Source organism: Danio rerio, chromosome 15, assembly GCF_049306965.1.
Source record: "Danio rerio strain Tuebingen ecotype United States chromosome 15, GRCz12tu, whole genome shotgun sequence".
In the NCBI taxonomy this organism is placed as follows: Eukaryota; Metazoa; Chordata; class Actinopteri; order Cypriniformes; family Danionidae; genus Danio; species Danio rerio.
The window spans coordinates 48249737-48274939 of NC_133190.1; the positions used below are offsets into that span (position 1 = coordinate 48249737).

Genomic DNA, 25203 nt, shown 5'->3' on the forward strand with positions numbered 1-25203 from the left:
TTCAAAAGGGACACCTTTTCTCCTATCCCCGCATATATTTAGGCAGCTTTCATGACTAAAATCAGGGGTGTCCAAACTCAGTCCAGAAGGGCCAGTGTCCTGCATATTTTAGTTCCAACCCCAATCAAACACATCTGAACCAGCTAATAAAGCTTATTAGGTATACAAAAACTTCCAGGCTGGTGTGTTAAATGAAGTCTGAGCTAAACTATGCAGGACACCGGCCCTCCAGGTCTGAGTTCGGACACACCTGACTTAGATAAAATATACAGTTTTCTGTCAAGGCAACCCATGGTGCTGAAATATAACTGGCTAAACTGTGAGTGGGCGGAGTTTCTGATCAAAACAAAGGCAGACATTCAACAATGGTACGCACATTCCCAAATGCAGAATAACTGACTTCAGCATTGTTCCTCAGACAAACAAGTACATTCGCTTAGCATGTTTTCCAAGCATCTGCAAACATATTATGGTCCTTTTTATGATTCCAAGCAGATTTTCTGCGTCTCGAAGAACAGGTGTTTCACACACACAGCACAGCATTATTCAAAGGAGGATTGAGGGATAGAATAAGAGAGAAATAAAGGTTGTGAGTTTCAGAGGAAGGTTTTCAGCTCTCGTGTCACTGCTGCAGATTCAGAACCAGTGCGTAAAAATCCACAGGCAGCGGAGGAGGATCAGATCAGAACTGTGTGTGTGTGTGTGTGTGTGTGTGTGTGTGTGGGATTGAGAGCTCAACATGAGAGAGAATTCATGTTTATAATTCTATTCATCTAATGAGCGAGAGAGAGAGAGAAAGAAAGAGTGTGTATACAGTACCTTGTATTCCTAACGCTGTGGAGACCAAATATCTTCACAAGAATAGCAATAACAGTAACATTTGACCTCATAGGGATATTTTTGGTGCCCATGAGAAAAAAGGCTCACAAATCAGACAGAATTAAGCATTTTGAAAATGTAAAAATGCAGATTGTTTCCTGTAAGGGTTGGATTTAGGGGTAGAGTATAGAAAATACAGGCTGTACAATATAAAAATGATTAATCTTGTGGGATGTCCCCATAAAGATAACTGTACAATTGTGTGATAACTGAAAATTCTGGCAGCAGCGAAAATAATTCATGATGGCAGTCCTTTTATTTATTTATTTTATTTATTTATTTACTATTATTTTCATATTTTATTTAAAAAATGTAGATTATTATTATTGGTTGTTTTTGTGTTATTTCAAGCAAATTCATTCTATAGGTTTAAAACTAATTTTTGAAGCTGCATCACATCGATTAGATTCTTGCGTGTATTTCAGCGTGGAATTGAATTGAATTGAATTTTATTTGACATATTTTAGACAAACTGTACAAAAAGTATTCCATACACTTTGTTAAAAAATTCTGTCGAGGATAAAAACACAATAAAGCCCTGGGCTTATTTCCATTGTGGTCTTCTGTTAAATAAGACTGGATGTCTGTACCGGTGAGTAAATTGTGACGTCTCTAAGTGTGCAGCATTAATTCATTAACACTATTGCGTATGAGGTGAACCTTCGTTAATATGCATGATAGCTTCGAAGACTGTTTTTACCTGTTACAGTGTTCAGACGGCAGAGAGACACCACGTTGTGTTGCCAAAAACAGGTGGAATAACAAGAATTGACGACACGGGTCGTCAGTGTTGCGCTTATTAATGTGCTGCAATGAAGGTTTTGTTTTCATTTCCCCAATATGAGAGAGCAGCTGGACTGGTGTGTGGACTACAGTGCATGCGACAGAAACATGTTTATAAGGACTTTTCTCATCTGGAAATGGTGAAATCTGGATTTGCCGCTCGTCTACTTGTAAAAAAGACGCAGCTCCAGTTGGTGTTGATTGTCCTGTCTCTACAGATTTGGTAAGTGAGCGATCAGCAGGGCCAGACGGAATCTGTGGACGTTTTTTGCTATTTCTGCGGAGAATTTTGGTAAAAATCTGCGGATTTCTGCGGAATTATTTTGGGAGTATCCAGCGGAGTATCATAACTTAGACCTTAATATATTAAATAAAAAGTAATAAATTACTGAATAAAAACTGAAAAAATTCAGATTCACACATTTACTCAAGTAAATAAACTGAATTAATGATGGGCTAAAAATCTGCAGGAATCTGCGGAAAATCTGCGGAATTCTGCGTGCGCAGATTCCGGTAGGCCTAGCGATCAGTGCTCTTTGTTTGTTTATTCAGAGGCAAAGTTAGTTTGTATGGTCAGCAGTACTCTTTCAGTGTTTAAAGACAGACCTTAGTCAAAATGATTTAGTTACTAAGGTTACAGTACGTTAATATCACTACAATATTATGGACTGAAAGATCCACTGTCAATGCTGCTCTCCGAGTATAAACATGTACACACCGCAATCAAACTATCACCGTTGTGTAGAATTTTTGCCGCATTTTGTGACAGGATCGTCAATACACACAAGTCTATATACAAACGGCTTTCTGAAGCTACCTACTGAGTGCATCTAAGTTACAGAGAAATGCAGAGGGTTTTTTTTTCATATGCCGTGCCGGATCAAACACTCCAATAAAACTAAACTTTTCCAGCAGTTCCTCACATCCAATATCTCGTTTGTCGCGAGGGCATGCAGGAAATGCTCCTAAATGAAAGTGAAAGTGCCGAACTGCAGTTAAAGTCGACGTATTATTAATTTGGCAAATGATTGGATTACTGATGTCCATGTAAACACAGTCATTGTCTGTCTCCCCTGCGTCTGTGTGTTTGTTTTGCCACTGTGAAAATCAGCGCATGTCCAAACGGAAACTCCCATTTTTATGCAAAATCTTCCCTGTTTCCCTTCCCCGACACTCCCATTTAAACAGAGCTGGACACACCCACTTTCCTGACTTTATCCAAACTAGAGGTGTGAAAACATCGTTCTGAAACAGGGGGTTTGTGGCCCTTTAAAGTTGGTGCATGTATGAAAATATTATTTTGGTGGTATAAAATAATATTTAACAGTAATAATTTAATGACTAACAAATACCTAACAAAAAATAATACATAAAACACAGAAAAGCAAGGAAATGCAGAATTTAGGTAAAGAATGGCAATATTCACTCAGTTCAAAAACTAATGAGAAGCATCAAGAATCAAGAATCTATAAAAATGCAATAATGAAAGCAATAATTACACTGTATTGTTTATGACCATAAAAATAGGTATAAACCAATATGCTGGCTATTCAATTTTGAACAGTCCCGATGTTTTACGTCTTGAGTTTTTAATGCGTTTAGATCTGCTATGTACTGTATGTATAAAGGAAAATGTAACAAGTAGAACCGAAATCATGATGCTCTTAAGAAGTAATCTTTATGAAACAATCTATGGAATTACCGTCGAAACGAAAAACTAAAAAAATAAGTGGATTTGCATTTTTTTCTCTCTACTGCTTATTCATCAGTTTTGCAGGAAGTCAAGCAGATTCTGCCTGTCCTGGGTTCAGTTGTCTGGCTGATCAATATTCTCACTTTAGATGAAAACATGTTTGCCCACAGTTGTCTGATCGGGTTATAGGAGAATTCCCTATGGTGTGAAAACCACACAATATGCTGTTCACTGAAACTGTCTTCATAAACAATACCATGCATTCACTTGTATTACACTTACACTGGATTCTGATTGGTTACTGACATTCCAAGGTATTCCCAGATTACAACCAATTAAATTAATAAAATAAGCTCATATGCGTACCACAAATCACCCTGACCTTTCGTGAATATGTCCACATTTATGCACTGTTAAAAAAAATCTGTAAAAAACAGAATAGCAGAATAGCCGCATGGCCTCCAGATATACATAAGTGCATACATACATAACAGACTTTACGGTAAAAATTAATTAAACAGTTTATTACTGTTCATAAATTGCATTTAAACTGTGGAAAACTGATAAATTCTGTGAAATTACAGAGTTTAACGTCCAACTTTCAGGTTAATCGCCATAAATTTTGTTTTAATGTGCTTTTACAGTATTTTACTTTGAGTACAGCTTTGCCAAATGCAATTTCTAACATAATGTACTAAATTAAACCTTAATTTTACGGAAAAATGTACAACTACAACCAATCTCTGTTAATTAAAAGGTATTTAGAAGTTATATTATCTAAATCTAGAACTGCAGGTATTTTGCATCACCAAGATTGACAAATCTGTGTGTCTGAATAATGTGCAGGTTAGTGTATACTCCATCAGCTGTTTTCGTTTCTGTCAGCTTTGCATTTTTGACTGTTTGGCACCCTCTTGTGTCTGAATAATGTGCAGGTTAGTGTATACTCCATCAGCTGTTTTTGTTTCTGTCAGCTTTGCATTTTTGACTGTTTGGCGCCCTCTTGTGTCTGAATAATGTGCAGGTTAGTGTATACTCCATCAACTGTTTTTGTTTCTGTCAGCTTTGCATTTTTGACTGTTTGGCGCCCTCTTGTGTCTGAATAATGTGCAGGTTAGTGTATACTCCAACAGCTGTTTTTGTTTTCTGTCAGCTTTGCGTTTTTGACTGTTTGGCGCCCTCTTGTGTCTGAATAATGCGCAAGTTAGTGTATACTCCATCAACTGTTTTCGTTTCTGTCAGTTTTGCTCTTTTTGACTGTTTGGCGCCCTCTTGTGTCTGAATAATGCGCAGGTTAGTGTATACTCCATTAGCTGTTTAAATTTCTGTCAGCTTTGTGTTTAATTAAATAATTATTAAACTATTATAGCTCAGAACAATATTTGTGTGTCTAATTTAATGTTTATGGCAAGTAAAAATGTAATAAAGAGGGTAAAGTACATCTAGGATGGTTGTTTTTGCAGAATAAAACCCTTCAGTCTTCTACAACAGTGCTCTGCTTTGTTTGAGGCTGCATAAAAAAAATCAGGCTTTATTCTATCATAACAACCGACTAGATGTACATTACTCTTTACTTTTTAAATCCAACGCAAAAACAGTTTAAGCTTAGAACTTTTAATGCAATGCTTTTCAGCTTACATTCTAGTAATTAAATGTGATTAAGAGTGCATCCCATGTTGACTTTAACACTGAATCTCTTGTAAGACTTGAGCGTGTTTCACGTGTTTCGGACAATGACTGCATTTAAGCCTGTTGGACTCGCTAATGTGAGTTGCGCAGATAAGAAGGAAGACAGTGCAATTCAAAGGCATTTCAGAGGAGATTCAAACATGAGTGGGCACCTTCACCACAGAGAGAATACAGGAGCTGGAAGAGAGATGAACGCTTCGAAATCCTCTGCTTTATAAGTAAAACATCCTTCTCCAACTCCCTGGGGAGATGAGCTCTCAAATCTGTGTGTGTATGTGTGTGAGTGAGTGAGTAATGCAAATGTAGATCTGAGGAAATACACATAACTGCGAGATCAGGCAAAATCTCAAACACACACATAAAACTTGTATAACTATCTTTACGGGGACTGAATGATTTTTATACGGTATTTGCAAGCTGTATATTCTATATTCTAGCTCTAAACCCAACTCTCACAGGAAACTATCTGCATGTTTACATTTTCCAAATACTTCATACTGTGTGATTTATGAGTCTTTTTCTCATGGAGACCAAAAAAAATGTTGCCACAAAGGAAAAATGTACTGGTAATGCTATACTTGTGGGGACATTTTGGTTTGTACAATGTCAGAAATACAAGATATACACTCACTCACTCACTTACAGGTCGAATTTCAGAATAAAGTTTCTTATAAATGACTGAAATCTACTTTAGGAGTCTCATTGAAACTCCAAGTGTTTTTACAAGAGAGAAGTTAAAGGCCTTCAAGTCTTTGGATGCCTACAATGTTGTTCTGTGTGGTCATGTGAAAGAAATTATGTCTCATGATGACCAGATTCAAAACTATGTAGTGCTAAAAACCGAGGCTCTGCCTAGGCAAAGACAAGGAAAGAAGACGAACCTTTACAAGGCCTGGCTAATCATCAACAAGCAAAACTACTGCATTCTGACAGCGAACTGCACCTGTACAGCAGGGTATGTGAACGCACATCTTTACATTTCACTCTAAGCATTCAGTGTCTGCAGTTTACTTACCCATATTTAACTGTTTTTGCTGAAATCATTGCTGCAATCAAAAACCAGTAATATGATTCAGCATAGCGTGAACTTACCTATTGCAACTGGTCTTTTTTTGCAACCGGTATGCACTGTTGATCCCCAGTGACACCATGTGTGATGTACTGTAGGTTGGTAATTCCCCTATAGCTTTCGGGTAAACTCACAGCGGCTTATTATAAGAATTTCTCAATCATTTTGTTCCACAGTTGGCGTAAGAAGGAACATAGAAACATTATCTGACTAACAACAAGCAGCTAAATGTGTCGGGAAAAGTATTCATAGACAGCATAATTGTGAATGCGTCTGATTGGTCGGAGTAGACGTCCCGCATCAGTGTATTTTAAATGTGAGCACTCTCTTTATCTGGCAATTTCTGCGTTCACACAGAGCAGCATTCTGGCTAATTACCTGTATTGTTACAACTTCTTTTTGCAGTAAATTGCCAAAGCAGATTTACCAGTATTTTAAAAAAGGGCCTGTTCACACATGATCCCTTTTCAGAAAATTGCCGGAAAAGTCTGTATGTGTGAAAGGGGCTTATGAATGGACTTTTTCAATGTTATTTTAAAAATAGAACAGTGTTGGAATAAACATTCTAAAAACAGAACAGGAATTTTTAGAATGTAAATAGAATGTTTACTGAAGCTTTTGATCTCTTTAGAATGTCCTCGGTTAATAAGAGTAGCATATTTCACTTTCTGCTATTTCTGCAACACCCTCCTCCTAACCGTCCTTAGTTTTCCTTTCGGATATGAGAGTCTATCAGTTTCTGACACAGAGGAAAGTGGGAACAGAGGGAGAAAGACTCACTGTAGTCGCTGTTTTCATCTTTGGTCCCGCTGATGGTTCCGTCCGGCTGCATCGTCAAGTAAAATCCCTGCTCACTGAAGAGCCTGGTCACGATCCCCTTCAGTTGAGGCTCTGAAACACACACAAACACCGTATTAAATAAGACTTACACTTACAATTGTGGGATACAAACTGGAAATTGTGGGATATGAACTGGGAATTGTGGGACATAAACTGAGAATTGTGGGATACAAACTGGAAATTGTGGGATATAAACAGGGAATTGTGGGACATAAACTGGGAATTGTGGGATTTAAACTGGAAATTGCAAGGTTTAAAATGGAAGTTGTGAAATATCATCTATGAATTGCAAGATACAAACATTGTATAAATTGCAGGATATAATCTACAAATTGCCTAAAATATAAACTGGGAATTGTGGAATATAGACTGGGAATTGTGGGATATAAACTGGGAATAGCAAGATTTAAACTGGGAATTAAGGGATATAAATTTAGAATTATTGGATATAAGCAGGGAATTGTTGGATATAAACTTAGAATTGTGGGATATTAAGCAAGAATTGTGGGATATAGATTGGTAAACGTGGGTAAGAACTGCAAAATATGAATATGAAATATGAAGCAGGAATTGCGAGATACAAACTGGCAATTGTGGGATATAAACTGGGAATAGCAAGATTTAAACTGGGAATTGAGGGATATAAATTTAGAATTATGGGATATAAGCAGGGAATTGTTGGATATAAACTTAGAATTGTGGGATATTAAGCAAGAATTGTGGGATATAGATTGGTAAACGTGGGTAAGAACTGCAAAATATGAATATGAAATATGAAGCGGGAATTGCGAGATACAAACTTGGAATCGTGGGACTTAAACTGGAATTGAGGTATATAAAGTTGGAATTGTGGGATATAACCTGGGAATTGCAAGATATAAACAAAAAATTGCAAGATTTTTAACTGGGAATTGAGGGATATACATTTAGAATTGTGGAATATAAGCAGGGAATTGTTGGATATAAACTAACAATTGCAAGATTTAAACTGGGAATTGCGTAATATAAACGGAGAATTGTGAGATTAAAACTAAGAATTGCCAGATTTAAACTGGGAAAAGTGAGGTTGGGAATTGGGACAAGATATGAATTAGGAATTGCAGGATATAAACAGATATAGACTAAACTGGGAATTGTGGAATATACATTTGGAATTGTGAGATACAACCTGTGAATTGTGGTACATAAACTGGAATTGTGGAAAATAAACTTGGAATTTTGGGATTTAAACTGGAATTGAGGGATATAAAATCAGAATTTTGAGATATATATGTGTGATATAAATTAAAATTGTGGAATATAAACTGGGAACTGCAGGATTTAAATTGGGAATTGTGGGACTTAAACTGGAAATTGAGGGATATTAAGTTATAATTGTGGGATGTAACCATGACTTGTTCGAGATAAAATTGCAATAGAGGGATGTAAACTAAGAATTGCAGGATATAAACTGGGAAATGTGTTATATAAAGTAAGAATTGTGATATTTAAATGGGATATTGTGTGCTATAAAGTAAAATTGCATCATTTAAACAAGGTGGGAATAGTAAAATAAAAAATAAGAACTGTAAGATATGAACTGGGAATTGTGGTACATACACTGTGAATAGCAAGATAAAGTGTTGCTATTGTAAAAATGGAAACATAAAATGAGAATTTTTTCACATCACGTAACAAAAACTAACCTTTAAACCACTCACAAACAAGCAGAAGCTTTAAGTGGAATATAGACAGGCCATCATAAACATCTGCATTCAAAATAAATGAATTAAAAAAGGACCTGTCGCGCTACCAAAACGCCAAGTGCTGCTAGCCAATTAAAACGTGTTAATTGTTTCAGTACCTTGATAATTATGTTAGTAAACCCGCTCCCCTTCTGCTCTGACATCTGTGACACCGTCTCACTCCCAGCATCCTTTCAAGACTTTCACAGCAATATTTAGTATTAAAAAGGTCACCGACTATAAAAAGATCTCAGAAATTTGAATTACAGACACTCTGCTGCAACATTTCTCATCTGAGAGGAGCTCAGTCAACCAGTATGAACCGAGTTACAAGAAAACGTTGTCAAACGACACAGAAATGGTAAAACAAAACGAGAAGCACAATATAATGTTACAGATAAAACGGTTTGCTCTCCTGTGAAATTGTAATTCTTTTTCAAATATTTCCCAAGTGCTGTTATTTTTTCAACACACTTTTAAAAATAATAGTTCATTCATTCATTTTCCTTCGGCTTAGTCCCTTTATTCATCAGGGGGTCGCCACAGCGGAATGAACCGCCAACTATTCCAGCATATGTTTTACACAGCAGATGTTCTTCCAGCTGCAACCCAGTACTGGGAAACACCCATACACTCTCACATTCACACACACTCATACACTACAGCCAATTTAGTTTATTCAATTCCAAAATACATTGCCTGTGTTTGGACTGTGGGGGAAACCAGAGCACCCAGAGGAAGCCTACGCCAACTTGGGGAGAACATCCAAACTCCACACAGAAATGCCAGCTGGCAAAGTCGAGACTCGAACCAGCGATCTTCTTGCTGTTTAACACTGAATAAAGCACATGGGGTTTTCCTGAAGTGATCATTGTCAGTTTATCCTGTTGTTCAGCGGTGAGAAATTAAAGCCGTTTCTAAAGTATAAATTTCAGGTGTTGCTTAGGACAAAACTCCTTTAAATATTGAAATTTTTTCTTCTATGGCGTGCCATTGTTTACATTTAGAACACGATTTAAATGAGCCCCAAGTCAGCCTTTAGGCTGGAGATTGGCTCCATTGGTCGTCAATCTGGCAACCAGCGCTTGCGTTTGTTTTGATCCAGGAATGCAATACCTAGTTCAACCACAGGGTGTCAAACTAACTAACTGCACCTTTAAGGGGGTAATAATATTGACCTTATAAAACAATTCATTCATTTTCTTTTCGGCTTAGTCCCTTTATTAATCCGTGGTCGCCACAGCGGAATGAACCGCCAACTTATCCAGCATATGTTTTACACAGCCGATGCCCTGCAATCCATCTCTAGGAAACATCCATTCACGCTCTTTCACACTCACACTTTCGACATATGCACTGCATGTCTTTGGATTGTGGGGAAAACTGGAGCACCCAGAGGAAACTCATGCGAACCCAGGGAGAACATGCAAACTCCACACAGAAACGCCAACTGACCGACCCGAGGCTCGAACGAGCGACCTTCTTGCAGTGATGCGACAGCATACCAACTGCACCACTGCGTCGCTAAAATAATTTGTAAATATATTAAAAAATAAAAGAAACAAGACTTTCTTTATATATATATATATATATATATATATATATATATATATATATATATATATATATATATATATAATAGAAAACACTGAGGAAAATGTCCTTACTCCATTAAAAATCATTAATTAAAATGAAAAATAAAAAATAAATAATTTAAATGTTACAAGAGGGCTAGTAATTTTGTCTTTAAATGCACTGAAAAAATATATATATTTTTTTTTATGTAAGTGGTTGAATTTAAACACATTAAGTTGAGCATTACTAAATTAGTTTGCGTAAATTCAGCCCATATAAATTGTTGCTTTAAAAAATTGAGCATAATAAATCAGTGTTTTTAGTTTAATGCAGCGTGCATAAATTACTTGCACACAATTAATAAAACAAAAAATACAAAACACGATTTTCTGGCATCAAACTCTCCAACAGTGCACAGGTGATGCGTGGAGCGCGCGCGCGCGTTTTTCTGGAGCTCCGCGCGCACAGGTGCGTCAGTGCACAAGGTGTGAATGAACTGACCTGGTTTCCTCCGCACGGGTCGCTTTTTCCCACTGCAAAACCGGACTTTGCCGAAGAGTCCGAACAGGTGCCGCTCGCACAGTGAGCCCCGGCCGGTGGGCTCTTTACCGGGGCTGGAGCGGCGCTTTCCGGTCGCCGCTCGTTCACTGTTGGACTCGCGCGCCTGGCGTTTCTGTCGAATGAGCGAACTGGCGATCGCCGCAGCCATATCACGGCGCAAGGAGACACACGGGTCCGGTCGGGCAGATTCTGTGCAGATTCCCGGTGCAGAGCACAGGCGCGGGGGAGCGGGCGCGCGCAGTCATGCACCGGAGCATGAGCGAAACCGATAGACTCGCGGTTTCTTACCACGGAAAGCACTTAGAGTTACATAACCGCACAATTAGACCACATAACAACACACAGAGACTGTCCCAAAAAACGAGAGGTCCTAACGGGAGCGTCAGTTATTCATGACTCCTGTCAGATATGTGCAGCTGGAATGACGGTCGACGGCGGCGCGCTTGTGAACTTCTCATCAAAAAATCATCCGCGAAGTCCGGTTTGCTCTCAACATGTGGATCCGAGAGTCCTCAGCCCATGTCTGAGTGGAGAGCCCGGAGTCCAGAGAACAACTGAACTGAGGATCCTTCAAGAGGCGTCTGATGATAGAGGGACTCCAGATGAAGAGTTGATGGAGCTCAGAGAGATGCTGAGAGAGAGAGAGATGGGAGGGGAGGGATGTGTGCGTGTGTGTGTGTGTGTGTGTGTGTTGGTGTGTGTTGAATAGAAAAGAGACATATATGGGAGGTGGAGTTATGTGTGTGTGTGTGTGTGTGTGTGTGTGTGTCTGTATTTGTGTGAGTTTGTGTGATGTGTGTGTGTGTGTGTGTGTGTGTGTGCCTGTATCTGTGTGATGTTTGTGTGTGTGAGATGTGTGTGTGTGAGTGTTTGTGTGTGTGTGTGTGTTTGTATTCGTGTGAGTTTGAGTGATCTCTGTGTGTGTGTGTGTGTGTGTGTGTGTGTGTGTGTGTGTGTGTAAGAGAGAGAAATGTGTATGTGTGTCTGTATTTGTGAGTTTACAGTATATGATGTGTGTATTTTTGTGTTTGTGTGTGTGCCTGTGTTTGTGCGTGTGAGATGTGTGTGTGTGTGTGTGTTTGAACAGAAGGAAAAGGAGAGAGATACTAAAAGAGAGTATGTGTATTTGTGTGTGGTGTTCGTGTGAGATGTATGTGTGTAAGTGTGTGGTCGAACAGAAGGAAAAAGAGAGAGATGCTGAAACAGAAAAAGACGAGAGCGGGAGTGATGTGTGTGTGTGTGTGTGTGTGTGTGTGTGTGTGTGTGGTCGGATAAAAGGAAAAAGAGAAGGAGAGCGACTCGACTGGGAACAGAGGCGGGAGGTCAAAGCAACAGCTTTCCCGAAAAATGACACAGTCGCAGCGGGAGCATAACAGAGTCCTGAAGCTGAGACTAAACTTGTTGGCTTTTCAGACAAGCGCATATCCTTATCCTTAAACCATGACCAAAAAACCCAGCCATGCCTGAACAAAAGGACATAAACAGTGTTTCTCACTGGACAGATTGGTGTTTGTGTCCCGGGCATGGCCTAAACTGTAAAAGTGCCCACATTTATGCTCTGACTCTCCCATAATACTTATGAGAGATTTATACTCATGGTGAATTCGAAATGACCAGTCAAGACATTCCAAGGTATGTTATGTCCATAAAACAACCGCTGAATAACACAAGTTCATCTGATCAGTTGTTTTCGTTTCCATCAGCGTTGTAATTTTGACTGTTTGGCGCCATCTTGTGTCTGAATAATACTCAGGTTAGTGTATACTCCATCAGCTGTTTTCGTTTCTGTCAGCTTTGTGTTTTTGAATGTTTGGCGCCATCTTGTGTCTGAATAATGCTCAGGTTAGTGTATACTCTGTCAGCTGTTTTCGTTTCTGTCAGTTTTGTGTTTTTGACTGTATTTAGCACCATCTTGTGTCTGAATAATGTGCAGGTTAGTGTATACTCCATCAGCTGTTTTTGTTTCTGTAAGCTTTGTGTTTTTGAATGTTTGGCGCCATCTTGTGTCTGAATAATGCTCAGGTTAGTGTATCCTCCATCAGCTGTTTTCCTTTCTGTCACCTTTGTGTTTTTGAATGTTTGGCGCCATCTTGTGTCTGAATAATGCTCAGGTTAGTGTATACTCCGTCAGCTGTTTTCGTTTCTGTCAGTTTTGTGTTTTTGACTGTTTGGCGCCATCTTGTGTCTAAATAATACTCAGGTTAGTGTATACTCCATCAGCTGTTTTCGTTTCTGTCACCTTTGTGTTTTTGAATGTTTGGCGCCATCTTGTGTCTAAATAATACTCAGGTTAGTGTATACTCCATCAGCTGTTTTCGTTTCTGTCACCTTTGTGTTTTTGAATGTTTGGCGCCATCTTGTGTCTAAATAATACTCAGGTTAGTGTATACTCCATCAGCTGTTTTCGTTTCTGTCACCTTTGTGTTTTTGAATGTTTGGCGCCATCTTGTGTCTAAATAATACTCAGGTTAGTGTATACTCCATCAGCTGTTTTCGTTTCTGTCACCTTTGTGTTTTTGAATGTTTGGCGCCATCTTGTGTCTAAATAATACTCAGGTTAGTGTATACTCCATCAGCTGTTTTCGTTTCTGTCACCTTTGTGTTTTTGAATGTTTGGCGCCATCTTGTGTCTGAATAATGCTCAGGTTAGTGTATACTCCGTCAGCTGTTTTCGTTTCTGTCAGTTTTGTGTTTTTGACTGTATTTAGCACCATCTTGTGTCTGAATAATGTGCAGGTTAGTGTATACTCCATCAGCTGTTTTTGTTTCTGTAAGCTTTGTGTTTTTGAACGTTTGGCTCCATCTTGTGTCTGAATAATGCTCAGGTTAGTGTATACTCCGTCAGCTGTTTTCGTTTCTGTCAGCTTTGTGTTTTTGTCTGGCGCCCTTTTTTGTCTGAATAATGCGCAGGTTAGTGTATACTCCATCAGCTGTTTTCGTTTCTGTCAGCTTTGTGTTTTTGAATGTTTGGCGCCATCTTGTGTCTGAATAATGCGCAGGTTAGTGTATACTCCATCAGCTGTTTTCATTTCTGTAAGCTTTGTGTTTTTGAATGTTTGGCGCCATCTTGTGTCTGAATAATGCTCAGGTTAGTGTATACTCCATCAGCTGTTTTCGTTTCTGTAAGTTTTGTGTTTTTGTCTGGCGCCCTCTTGTGTCTGAATAATGCGCAGGTTAGTGTATACTCTGTCAGCTGTTTTCGTTTCTGTAAGCTTTGTGTTTTTGTCTGGCGCCCTCTTGTGTCTGAATAATGCGCAGGTTAGTGTATACTCCATCAGCTGTTTTTGCTTCTGTCAGCTTTGTGTTTTTGTCTGGCGCCCTCTTGTGTCTGAATAATGCGCAGGTTAGTGTATACCCCATCAGCTGTTTTTGCTTCTGTCAGCTTTGTGTTTTTGTCTGGCGCCCTCTTGTGTCTGAATAATGCGCAGGTTAGTGTATACCCCATCAGCTGTTTTTGCTTCTGTCAGCTTTGTGTTTTTGTCTGGCGCCCTCTTGTGTCTGAATAATGCGCAGGTTAGTGTATACCCCATCAGCTGTTTTTGCTTCTGTCAGTTTTGTGTTTTTGACTGTATTTAGCACCATCTTGTGTCTGAATAATGTGCAGGTTAGTGTATACTCCATCAGCTGTTTTCGTTTCTGTCAGCTTTGTGTTTTTGAATGTTTGGCGCCATCTTGTGTCTGAATAATGCTCAGGTTAGTGTATACTCCGTCAGCTGTTTTCGTTTCTGTCAGTTTTGTGTTTTTGACTGTATTTAGCACCATCTTGTGTCTGAATAATGTGCAGGTTAGTGTATACTCCATCAGCTGTTTTTGTTTCTGTAAGCTTTGTGTTTTTGAATGTTTGGCGCCATCTTGTGTCTGAATAATGCTCAGGTTAGTGTATACTCCATCAGCTGTTTTCCTTTCTGTCACCTTTGTGTTTTTGAATGTTTGGCGCCATCTTGTGTCTGAATAATGCTCAGGTTAGTGTATACTCCGTCAGCTGTTTTCGTTTCTGTCAGTTTTGTGTTTTTGACTGTATTTAGCACCATCTTGTGTCTGAATAATGTGCAGGTTAGTGTATACTCCATCAGCTGTTTTTGTTTCTGTAAGCTTTGTGTTTTTGAACGTTTGGCTCCATCTTGTGTCTGAATAATGCTCAGGTTAGTGTATACTCCGTCAGCTGTTTTCGTTTCTGTCAGCTTTGTGTTTTTGTCTGGCGCCCTTTTTTGTCTGAATAATGCGCAGGTTAGTGTATACTCCATCAGCTGTTTTCGTTTCTGTCAGCTTTGTGTTTTTGAATGTTTGGCGCCATCTTGTGTCTGAATAATGCGCAGGTTAGTGTATACTCCATCAGCTGTTTTCATTTCTGTAAGCTTTGTGTTTTTGAATGTTTGGCGCCATCTTGTGTCTGAATAATGCTCAGGTTAGTGTATACTCCATCAGCTGTTTTCGTTTCTGTAAGTTTTGTGTTTTTGTCTGGCGCCCTCTTGTGTCTGAATAATGCGCAGGTTAGTGTATACTCTGTCAGCTGTTTTCGTTTCTGTAAGCTTTGTGTTTTTGTCTGGCGCCCTCTTGTGTCTGAATAATGCGCAGGTTAGTGTATACCCCATCAGCTGTTTTTGCTTCTGTCAGCTTTGTGTTTTTGTCTGGCGCCCTCTTGTGTCTGAATAATGCGCAGGTTAGTGTATACCCCATCAGCTGTTTTTGCTTCTGTCAGCTTTGTGTTTTTGTCTGGCGCCCTCTTGTGTCTGAATAATGCGCAGGTTAGTGTATACCCCATCAGCTGTTTTTGCTTCTGTCAGCTTTGTGTTTTTGTCTGGCGCCCTCTTGTGTCTGAATAATGCGCAGAATAGTGTATACTCCATCCGCTGGGTATCTCATAAACTGCAAACGGCTGTTTGTCCATACGAAAATGCAGTATCAGGTGACTGAAACCGATACTTTCTGAAAACTTCGCCCAGGGTGTTTATTTCAACAAAATTCCAGGTACGGTGTTTCTGATTCGCTTACACTCATCATGGGTTCACACCAAATGCAAAAGATACGATTGAGACAAATTACGCACGTTTGCAGCAACATGCCACATATTCAGTGTCGTTCGCACCATGGGACGGTAATCTGCCTATGGTACCAAATTTACATTGACTTTTATGCATTTTACAAATGCAAGTACTTAATGAACCCAGCATAAGTTTCATCGCCCCCTGTTGGTTCGACATGCCCATGCCATCTATCATAGTGCATTTTTGCGAATAAACTATAAAGCAATAAATTATGTATACCAACAAACTACTGATGTTTTATGATCAATTTTATGATCAATTGTGTACAAAATAAAAGTTTGTATGTGTGTGTACTACTATGTATATTTATTATGGATGTAAAAATGCACACATACAAGCATATATTTTAGAAATGTGAACATATTTAAATAAAAAAAATTATATATATAATTATTATATATAGAAAATGTTTGAATGAATACATATATATATATATATATATATATATATATATATATATATATATATATATATATATATATATATATATAAACATTTTCTATACATGTACATGCATATAACTATGGATGTGTGCATTTATACAAACTAAATATACACAGTAATCACAAAATCATATTATTATTTTATATATTATTTTTTTGTATGCAATTTGTGACAATTAATTGTTTAACAGCACTATAAACCAAACATTTCAGAGAAATGAACTGCTTTTTGCCACTTTGCAGATTGTCTACAAGCAGAAACAGCTATTTTACACTAACACAAGTTTGACATTTACAAAAAAAAGGATAACAGGTGGCATTACTGAAAAAAAATTAGTGCAGTTTCAGCATAATAGGATGTTTTTACAACACTCACAAGCTGTCGAGTCCAAAACTAATGTTGCAAATAAATCAATACAATGCAGAATCTTGCAAATGGACATTATTGAGCCAGCATCATTAGGATCCAGTTTAATTAGGGCAATTCAAAACTGCATTCACGAATGGCGCAGCTTCACATGATTGCGTTTTGTGAAGATCAGGGTTGATGTGTGTGTGTGTGTTTTCTGATGGAGCAGCTGTCACTGATGCTGACTCAGGTATCAATATCGTATCGAATATACACACACACACAGAGCTGTCAGGTGCTGAGAGATGCTTTCTGAAGTCTCCAGTAAAGAGGCCAATCACTGTGACCCAGATACATCATTCAACCTTCATCACACAACACTGATTATTTTATCACTGAGAGAGAAAGACTGGAGAAAAGAGAGAAAGAGAGGAGGTCTATCTATAGTCTGCACTGAGTAGGCCAATAGTATACTTGTGCATGCTAGTTCACACACTCTCACACACACATCACTGTAAAAGATATCCGTAAATTTGCAGTTTTTCTGTATTTTTGGATTCATGTTTTTAGTTTTTCCGCTTTATTGATGCTTTTGAATTGCATTATGGTATCTTAATCTTTCTTCCAGCAATTGTTAACCTTGAAAAGTTCAAAAAGGTGGCTTTTATAAACATTTTAAAAGTTTAAAGTGCTATATTTTCTGGGTTGGTGTTGTATATTACGCTACAAAAGCCTTTTAATAAACTGCAGCACATTTTCTGTTGTTTTACAGACTTATATCTCTATATATTATTATTTATTACACATATTATTTCAAACTACTAAAATGTCAAAATAAAAGTCACTTTATTAAACTGTACAGTTGAGTTTTCAACATTAAAAGTCGACAGAGCAGAGATCAACATCCCATAATGCAATTCATTCATTCATTCAATCATTTTTTTGTCGGCTTAGTCCCTTTATTATTCCGGGATCGCCACAGCGGAATGAACCACCAACTTATCTAGCAAGAATTTAGGCAGCAGATGCCTTTCTCATACACTATGGACAATTTAGCCTACCCAATTCACCTGTTCCGCTTGTCTTTGGACTGTGGGGGAAACCGGAGCACCCGGAGGAAACCCACACGAACGCAGGGAGAACATGCAAACTCCACACAGAAACGCCAACTGAGCCGAGGACGGGGGAGGAGCAGAGGATCGCAATGCCGGCATCGTCTAGTATCGGCCCAACCCTAATATGTACATAGCAGAGCTTGCAAACTGTGTTTTTTTTGTCGACCACACAAAAGTTGTCAACATAACTCACTGGAAATCCAAAATACTTTCACACCGGCGACTTCATTGAAAGAGGAGAGGGTTTAAGCTCTGTTGACAGGTCTCCTGCGAGTTTTTTTCGCTTGGCAAGCCAAGCTGATGTGACATGGGGGCGTGGCAGCATCGACGATTCCATTTTTTGATTCGATAATCGAAATTGAGCATGAAATTCGATCGATTTCAATTTAAAATCCACTATAGAATACTTTAGAATATTACAGATGTACTGTGTACTATTCATTGCAACATATTACACATTCTAAACCAGGGGTGCTCAAACTTTTCGTTTGAAAGGCCAAAAACCAAATATCATCAAGAGCCGTGGGTCGAAGATAATATACCAAATTCATTCATTCATTCATTTTCTTTTCGACTTAGTCCCTTTATTAATCTGGGGTGGCCACAGCGGAACAAACCGCCAAATTGTCCAGCATATGTTTTACACAGTGGATGCTCTTCCAGCTGCAACCCATCACTGGGAAACATCCATACACACTCATTCACACACATTCACTACGGACAATTTAGCTTACCCAATTCACCTGTACCACATGTGTTTAGACTTGTGGTACAAACCTGAGCACCCTGAGGAAACCCACACTAACAAGGAGAGAACATGCAAACTCCACACAGAAACGCCAACTGATTCAACCGGGGCTCAAACCAGCGACCTTCTTGCAGTGAGGCGATTGTGTTACCCACGGCGCCATAAGTAAATATAATAATATAAAATTCATTTTGTAACCTTTCAGGGTACAAACATTTAGCTAAAAGTATCTTCAAAATCAATCAAAACATGTTGTTCTTATCAACCCTTAAAAGGTGTTTAAGCACTACTGAATGGTTCCTCAGGTGCTTTTCTGTGTAAACAGCACACATTTCATTCCGAACAAACTAAACAAAACACAGTTCGGTGTTCTTACATAGGCAAGTGTGTGTTGAAGATCACCCTAATGATCCAGGAGTTGTATAACTTCATCTCAGCAATGCAGGTGTGTGTGTGAGTGTGCGCATGTTCTTCTGAGGAGTGTATCCTGCCCTCAGCAATGATCCCAAAATGAGTATATATTACAATCTGGAGATCAGATTTAGAAAAATAAGAAAAGAGACGGAAACTGAAACTCTATAATCTAGATTTGGTGTCCATGAGTTAGTGGGAGCCGTGCTCTGATTGGTCGGTGGACAAAGGAAAGTAGTGGGAGGTCAACGCTATCTGTCATTATTATGACCCCTGATGGAGCAGTTCGGAAATTGATCAGAAAACTCAACACCAATACACACACACACACACACACACAACTGGGTCATCAACAATTATGAAGTTTCTGCTGATCAATGTCTTCTTGACCCCACTGACACATGCATATATATCTTAGAGAAAAATCAATCAGCAATTTAATAAAAGTACTTTTTCTGCATAAATTAAGTATATCAACATGGGGGATAAATACTATATTACTTGTGTGAGCTTGTTGTTGTTTTAACATGCCGTAATGTAAATAAGTTATCATTTCTTATAACTTTAAGGTGACGATTTTCCTTTGAATATGTTTTGTTGTTGTTTGCTTGTTTAAAAAAAAGGAAAAAAATCGAAAAAATGTAATTAAAAATATTAAAAAACGTTTATGCAAATAAAGTTGTTTTATTCACAATTTTCGTTTGTATCACTCATTGCTCATGGGATACTATTAAACATGCATTAACGCAGGATGATGAAAACACAGTTATTAAATATATCACTCACTTTGCATAAAACAAACAAATCATATTTGTGTAAAGAATAGGCATCGGACAATAACCGGTTTCAAGGTTTACCGCGGTTTGCAAAAGTCAAGGTTTTTAATGCAGCTAAAAAGTTTGGTTACACCGTTCCCAAGGTATATGTGAGTTTTTTAAATGTATTTTTTATATGTTGTGAAAAAAATGAGTGTTTTTGAAATGCTCTCCTGGGAGAGAACCCTGAGCTCATAAGATCCTCGAGCCCGGGGCTCCCTCCTGTTGCAAGGCGAGAGGGGAGTTTGAGCTCAGGTAAATCTCGAGAACTCCCCTGCTGTAGTAGCTACTGAACAGACAGTGATTGCTCTTAAGAGATAACTACTAACTAGGAGCATGTCTATGGTGCCGATTTGGATTAGTCAGTTAACTTAAGCTGCATGTTTTTGGATGGTGGGAGGAAACCGGGGAACCCAGGGGAAACCCGCGTGAGCACGGGGAGAAAGTGCAAACTCCGCACAGAAACGTCTGCTGGTTTGGTAAAGCCTGGAACCAGAGACGCTCCTGCTGTGAGGCAACAGTGCTAACCACTGGGTCACCGTGTCACCCATCTAGGAGAAAGGAGGAGTAGGGGTGGAAGGGGGGATTCTTCAATATAAACATGGCTGTGATATGGAATCTTAGGAATCGTCTGATTGGTGAGTCATAAATTGAATAATTTATTAATTTAGCTGTGAGCAATCATAAGCACCTGATCCTCTCCAAATTAGTTTATAAATAAACTTCACTTAATTACAAATAAGATAAAATAAGTTTCATTTAGAATAATTCATCGTACATACCCAGTAAATACCCTCTTAGTAAGATGTAAAAAAGATATTGATACTAACTGTTCATTTTGTAAGCAACACCCTGACTCCCGCGTTCACTTATTATGCAATGCAGTTATTCTAATTTGCTTTGGAAGGATTTTTCTCTTTTTGTAATGGAGAAGTTAGATAGATTTTTCCTTACTATGGGAAACTGTTTTGTTTGGTTTTGTTAATTATAAAACAGAAGCTTTACATAAAAAAAAAAAAAAATATATATATATATATATTTTTTTTTTTCTTAATCTTCTTATCTTTTTAACAACATTTTATATACATAAATGTACATTTTAAAATTAAAAAACTTTTTTTATATATTTTGCTTATTGAAATGCAGCATTTATTTTGAAACTATTTCTAGCTATTTTACAAAAAAGGCTTTAAAAACAACTGAAATTTGTTATTATCTTTTTTTGTTTGTTTAATGTGTGATGTACAGTTGAAGTCAGAATTGTTAGCCCCCCTTTTAATATTTCCCAAATGATGTTTAACAAATTCAGGAAATTTTTACAGTATGTCTGATAATATTTTTTTCTTCTGGAGAAACTCTTGTTTGTTTTATTTCAGCTAGAATAAAAGCAGTTTTTTTAAACACCATTTTAAGGTCAATATTATTAGCCTCTTTAAGCTATATTTTCCTGATAGTCTACAGAACAAACCATCGTTACACAATAACTTGCCTAATTACCATAACCTGCCTAGTTAATCTATTTAACCTAGTTAAGCCTTTAAATGTCACTTAAAGCTGTATAGGAGTGCCTTAAAGAATATCTAGTTAAATATTATTTACTGTCATCATGGCAAAGATAAAATAAATCAGTTATTAGAGATGAGCTATTAACACTATATGCTTAGAAATGTTGAAAAAATCTGCTCTCCATTCTGACTTCAACTGTATACCCTTTCTGTTTTTTGTTTTGTTTTTTGTTGTTGTTTTCTTTTTTAAATGTTTTCTTTTTGTCTTTCCATTTCCTTTATGATGTACTGTGATTGTATGTTTTTACTTATCGCATAATAATAAATAAAAAGAATGAAAACAAAACTATAACATATGATGATTATATTAATATACAATAAACTCCGGCATAATGTTGTTCTGTCAAGCTGCTCAAAATAAAGTAAATTACAAAAAATGAATTTCAGTCATCAATGTATAACATGCAGGGCTCAACAATAAGGACTGCCCGGTGGCCCAGGGCCAGTGTGAGAGACACTTGGGACAGTAGACCGGATCATACTGGCCCGATTGGGACAGTGCTGCCTTGTCAGTCACTAACATTTAATTTGACTGTGACTATTTGTGCATTTTAAGCTTGTGTTAAGTCTTTAAATGCTACCTTCTCTGTTATGTCGTAAACAACATATTGCGATTTGTCTCATATGATTGATTTGACCATGCTATTTTTATTTTTTTTTTGTAACCTGGTAACAACCAGTACAGCGTAGAAACAGCAACATGGCGGCAACATCAAATTAAAAGGCTAAACGAAAATGTCTGTCTCTAACGTCTTGGAAGTAGACATTTTTGTGGCAACAACACGACAAAATAAAAATGAAGTGATGTTTTGCATAGTTTGCCGTCAGTTTGACAAGTATTGTTAAATAATTTCAAACTGCAATAAAGTACCTCCACATTCTCCATAATGCTCTTTTTGTTTGCATAACACTTATATTTACAATTGTTTTTTAAGTATTGAAATTCTAGATTTACAGACTTTATTTTTGACACATTATTTAAAATACGTGGCTAAAAATAGCTATTAACTTCCTTTTTTTTTTTGGTAGGGCAAGTGAAAATTTTGGCAGGGCAAGTAAAAATCTAAACCACTTGCCCGATCGGACCAGTAGAAAAAATCCTTAGCGTTGAACCCTGACATGTGTTTCTTATGTCATTAGTAATGTACAAGCACTTACTGTGAAAACTATTGTGTCAGTGTGTACACCTAAAATGTATTGCATTGCATTCAGTGATTGGGTAATCTAAAAGGTCAGTGAAATCTGCATTTGACATTATTATTCATTTATTTTTAAAAGACAGACTAATTTACCAACTCTGCATGAATCTAAAAGCGCTCTAGGTTTACAGTTCAATGCTGCCAGTTAGTGGTGAGCAGTGTGAAGTGCAGATTAAACCACATCAGCTCCACAAATAAACACTACACAGAGACTGATCAATGATTTATGTGTGAGAGTGTGTATTTGCGTGATGCAATCATTTATTCTGAGAGCCTGCATCATTTATGAGGGAAAAAAATGACCATCTTCAAACCTCTCTGCATGCACTCACACACACACACGCTCACACACAGCTTTTAAACAGCACTACATCCAGCAACTAAAAACATCCCTGTCTAAACATCTATGAACACTCATGAGCGTTCACTCAGACAGATGCTACACTGGTAAACACACAACCCTTCTAGCTGCAACTCAGTACTGGGAAGCATCCAATCACACTCATACACTACGGCCAATTTAGTTCATCCTATTCCCCTATAGCGCATGTGTTTGGACTGTGGGGGAAACCGGAGCACCCAGGGACAACCCATGCCAACACGGGGAGAACATGCAAACTCCTCACAGAAATGACAACTGAAACAGCCGGGACTCGAACCAACAACCTTCTTGCTTTGAGGCGACAGTGCTAACCTCTGAGCCACCGTGTCGCCTCGTTTCATATTTTAATCAAATCAGAAATCAAGATAAACTCCACTAGATGGCAGCACAACAGTGTGTAGACTGCAGTGTGACCCTGGAGCACAGAACAAGTGTTATGTTACACAGGAATATTTTTGACAAAGGCTAAAAATACACTGTAGGAGTCCTTTCTTCAGTTATATCAAAGATTTGGAGAAACAGAAGAAGAAGTTGATGAATAGCTTTTGTGTGGACAATGAAGATCCAGTCTTACAGTTCTGTATTGATACACTTTTATATATATATTTGCTGTGCTTTTGAATAGATTACCATTAACAAAAATAGGAGCTTTTTTACTTTTAGTTTGGTTATTTTTTGTTTTTGTTTACACTTTAATATATATATATATACATATATATATATATATATATATATATATATATATATATATATATATACACACTCACCGGCCACTTTATTAGGTACGCCTGTCCAACTGCTCAATAATGCAAATGTCTAATCAGCCAATCACATGGCAGCAACTCAATGCATTTAGGCATGTAGACATGGTCAAGACGATCTGCTGCAGTTCAAAGTGAGCATCAGAATGGGGAAGAAAGAGGATTTTAGTGACTTTGAACATGGCATGGTTGTTGGTGCCAGACGGGCTGGTCAGAGTATTTCAGAAACTGCTGATCTACTGGGATTTTCACGCACAACCATCTCTAGGGTTTACAGAGGATGGTCTGAAAAAGAGCAAATATCCAGTGAGCGGAAGTTCTGTGGGTGCAAATGCCTTGTTGATGTCAGAGGTCAGAGGAGAATGGCCAGACTGGTTCCAGCTGATAGAAAGGCAACAGTAACTCAAATAAGCACTCGTTACAGCAGGGGTCTGCAGAAGAGCATCTCTGAACACACAACACATCCAACCTTGAGGCAGATGGGCTACAGCAGCAGAAGACCACACCGGGTGCCGCTCCTGTCAGCTAAGAACAGGAAACTGAGGCTACAATTCACACAGGCTCACCAAAACTGGACAATAGAAGATTGGATAAACGTTGCCTGCTCTGATGAGTCTCCATTTCTGCTGACACATTCAGATGGTCGGGTCAGAATTTGGCATCAACAACATGAAAGTATGGATCCATCCTGCCTTGTATCAATGGTTCAGGCTGGTGGTGGTGGTGTAATGGTGTGGGGGAGATTTTCTTGGCACACTTTGGCCTTATTAGTACCAATTGAGCATCGTGTCAACACCACAGCCTAACTGAGTATAGTTGCTGACCATGTCCATCCCTTTATGACCACCTTCTGATGGCTACTTCCAGCAGGATAACGCACCATGTCATAAAGCGTGAATCATCTCAGACTGGTTTCCTGAACATGACAATGAATTCACTGTACTCAAATGGCCTCCACAGTCACCAGAACTCAATCCAAAAGAGCACCTTTGGGATGTGGTGGAACGGTAGATTGGCATCATGGATGTGCAGCCGACAAATTTGCAGCTACTGTGTGATGCTATCATGTCAATATGGAGCAAAATCTCTGAGGATTATTTCCAGCACCTTGTTGAATCTACGCCACGAAGGATTAAGGCAGTTCTGAAGGCAAAAGAGGGTCCAACCTGGTACTAGGAAGGTGTACCTAATAAAGTGAGTTATATCATTATTGTATCATTAGTATTGTTAATAAATATCAGAAACAATGATATATATTATTATTATACTTCATTTTTAATAAGTCAATATCATTCCTCCCTACCCTCTGCTGTAATTCTGCTTTCTTGCAACAAAAACAGCAGCAGCACTGCACTGCATATGCTAATAATTCAGCTATATGCACAATAAAAGCACGGGTCGCCATGGCAACATGGCATGACGTCACACACACGCAACGACATCACTGCACTGACACCACAACTCTGACATGACTACAGAAATATTAACCAAAGTGCGGTTCACTGCGGTTAAACTCTGACTGCAAGAAAAAAATCAAGGTCAGCCTGCTATAAATAA

General features: G+C 38.2%; 1 protein-coding gene across 4 annotated transcripts in view; it reads right to left on the reverse strand.

Moving 5' to 3' along the window:
- Nucleotides 1-25203, reverse strand: part of fgf12b (fibroblast growth factor 12b) — a 99611-nt gene that overhangs the window by 19619 nt on the left and 54789 nt on the right. For 3 of the 4 annotated variants that reach the window (XM_005169729.6, XM_005169730.6, NM_001045459.1), the window contains 1 exon segment: nt 6894-7004. In XM_005169729.6, coding sequence (XP_005169786.1) covers nt 6894-7004 — 111 coding nt within the window. 4 annotated transcript variants of the gene reach the window in all.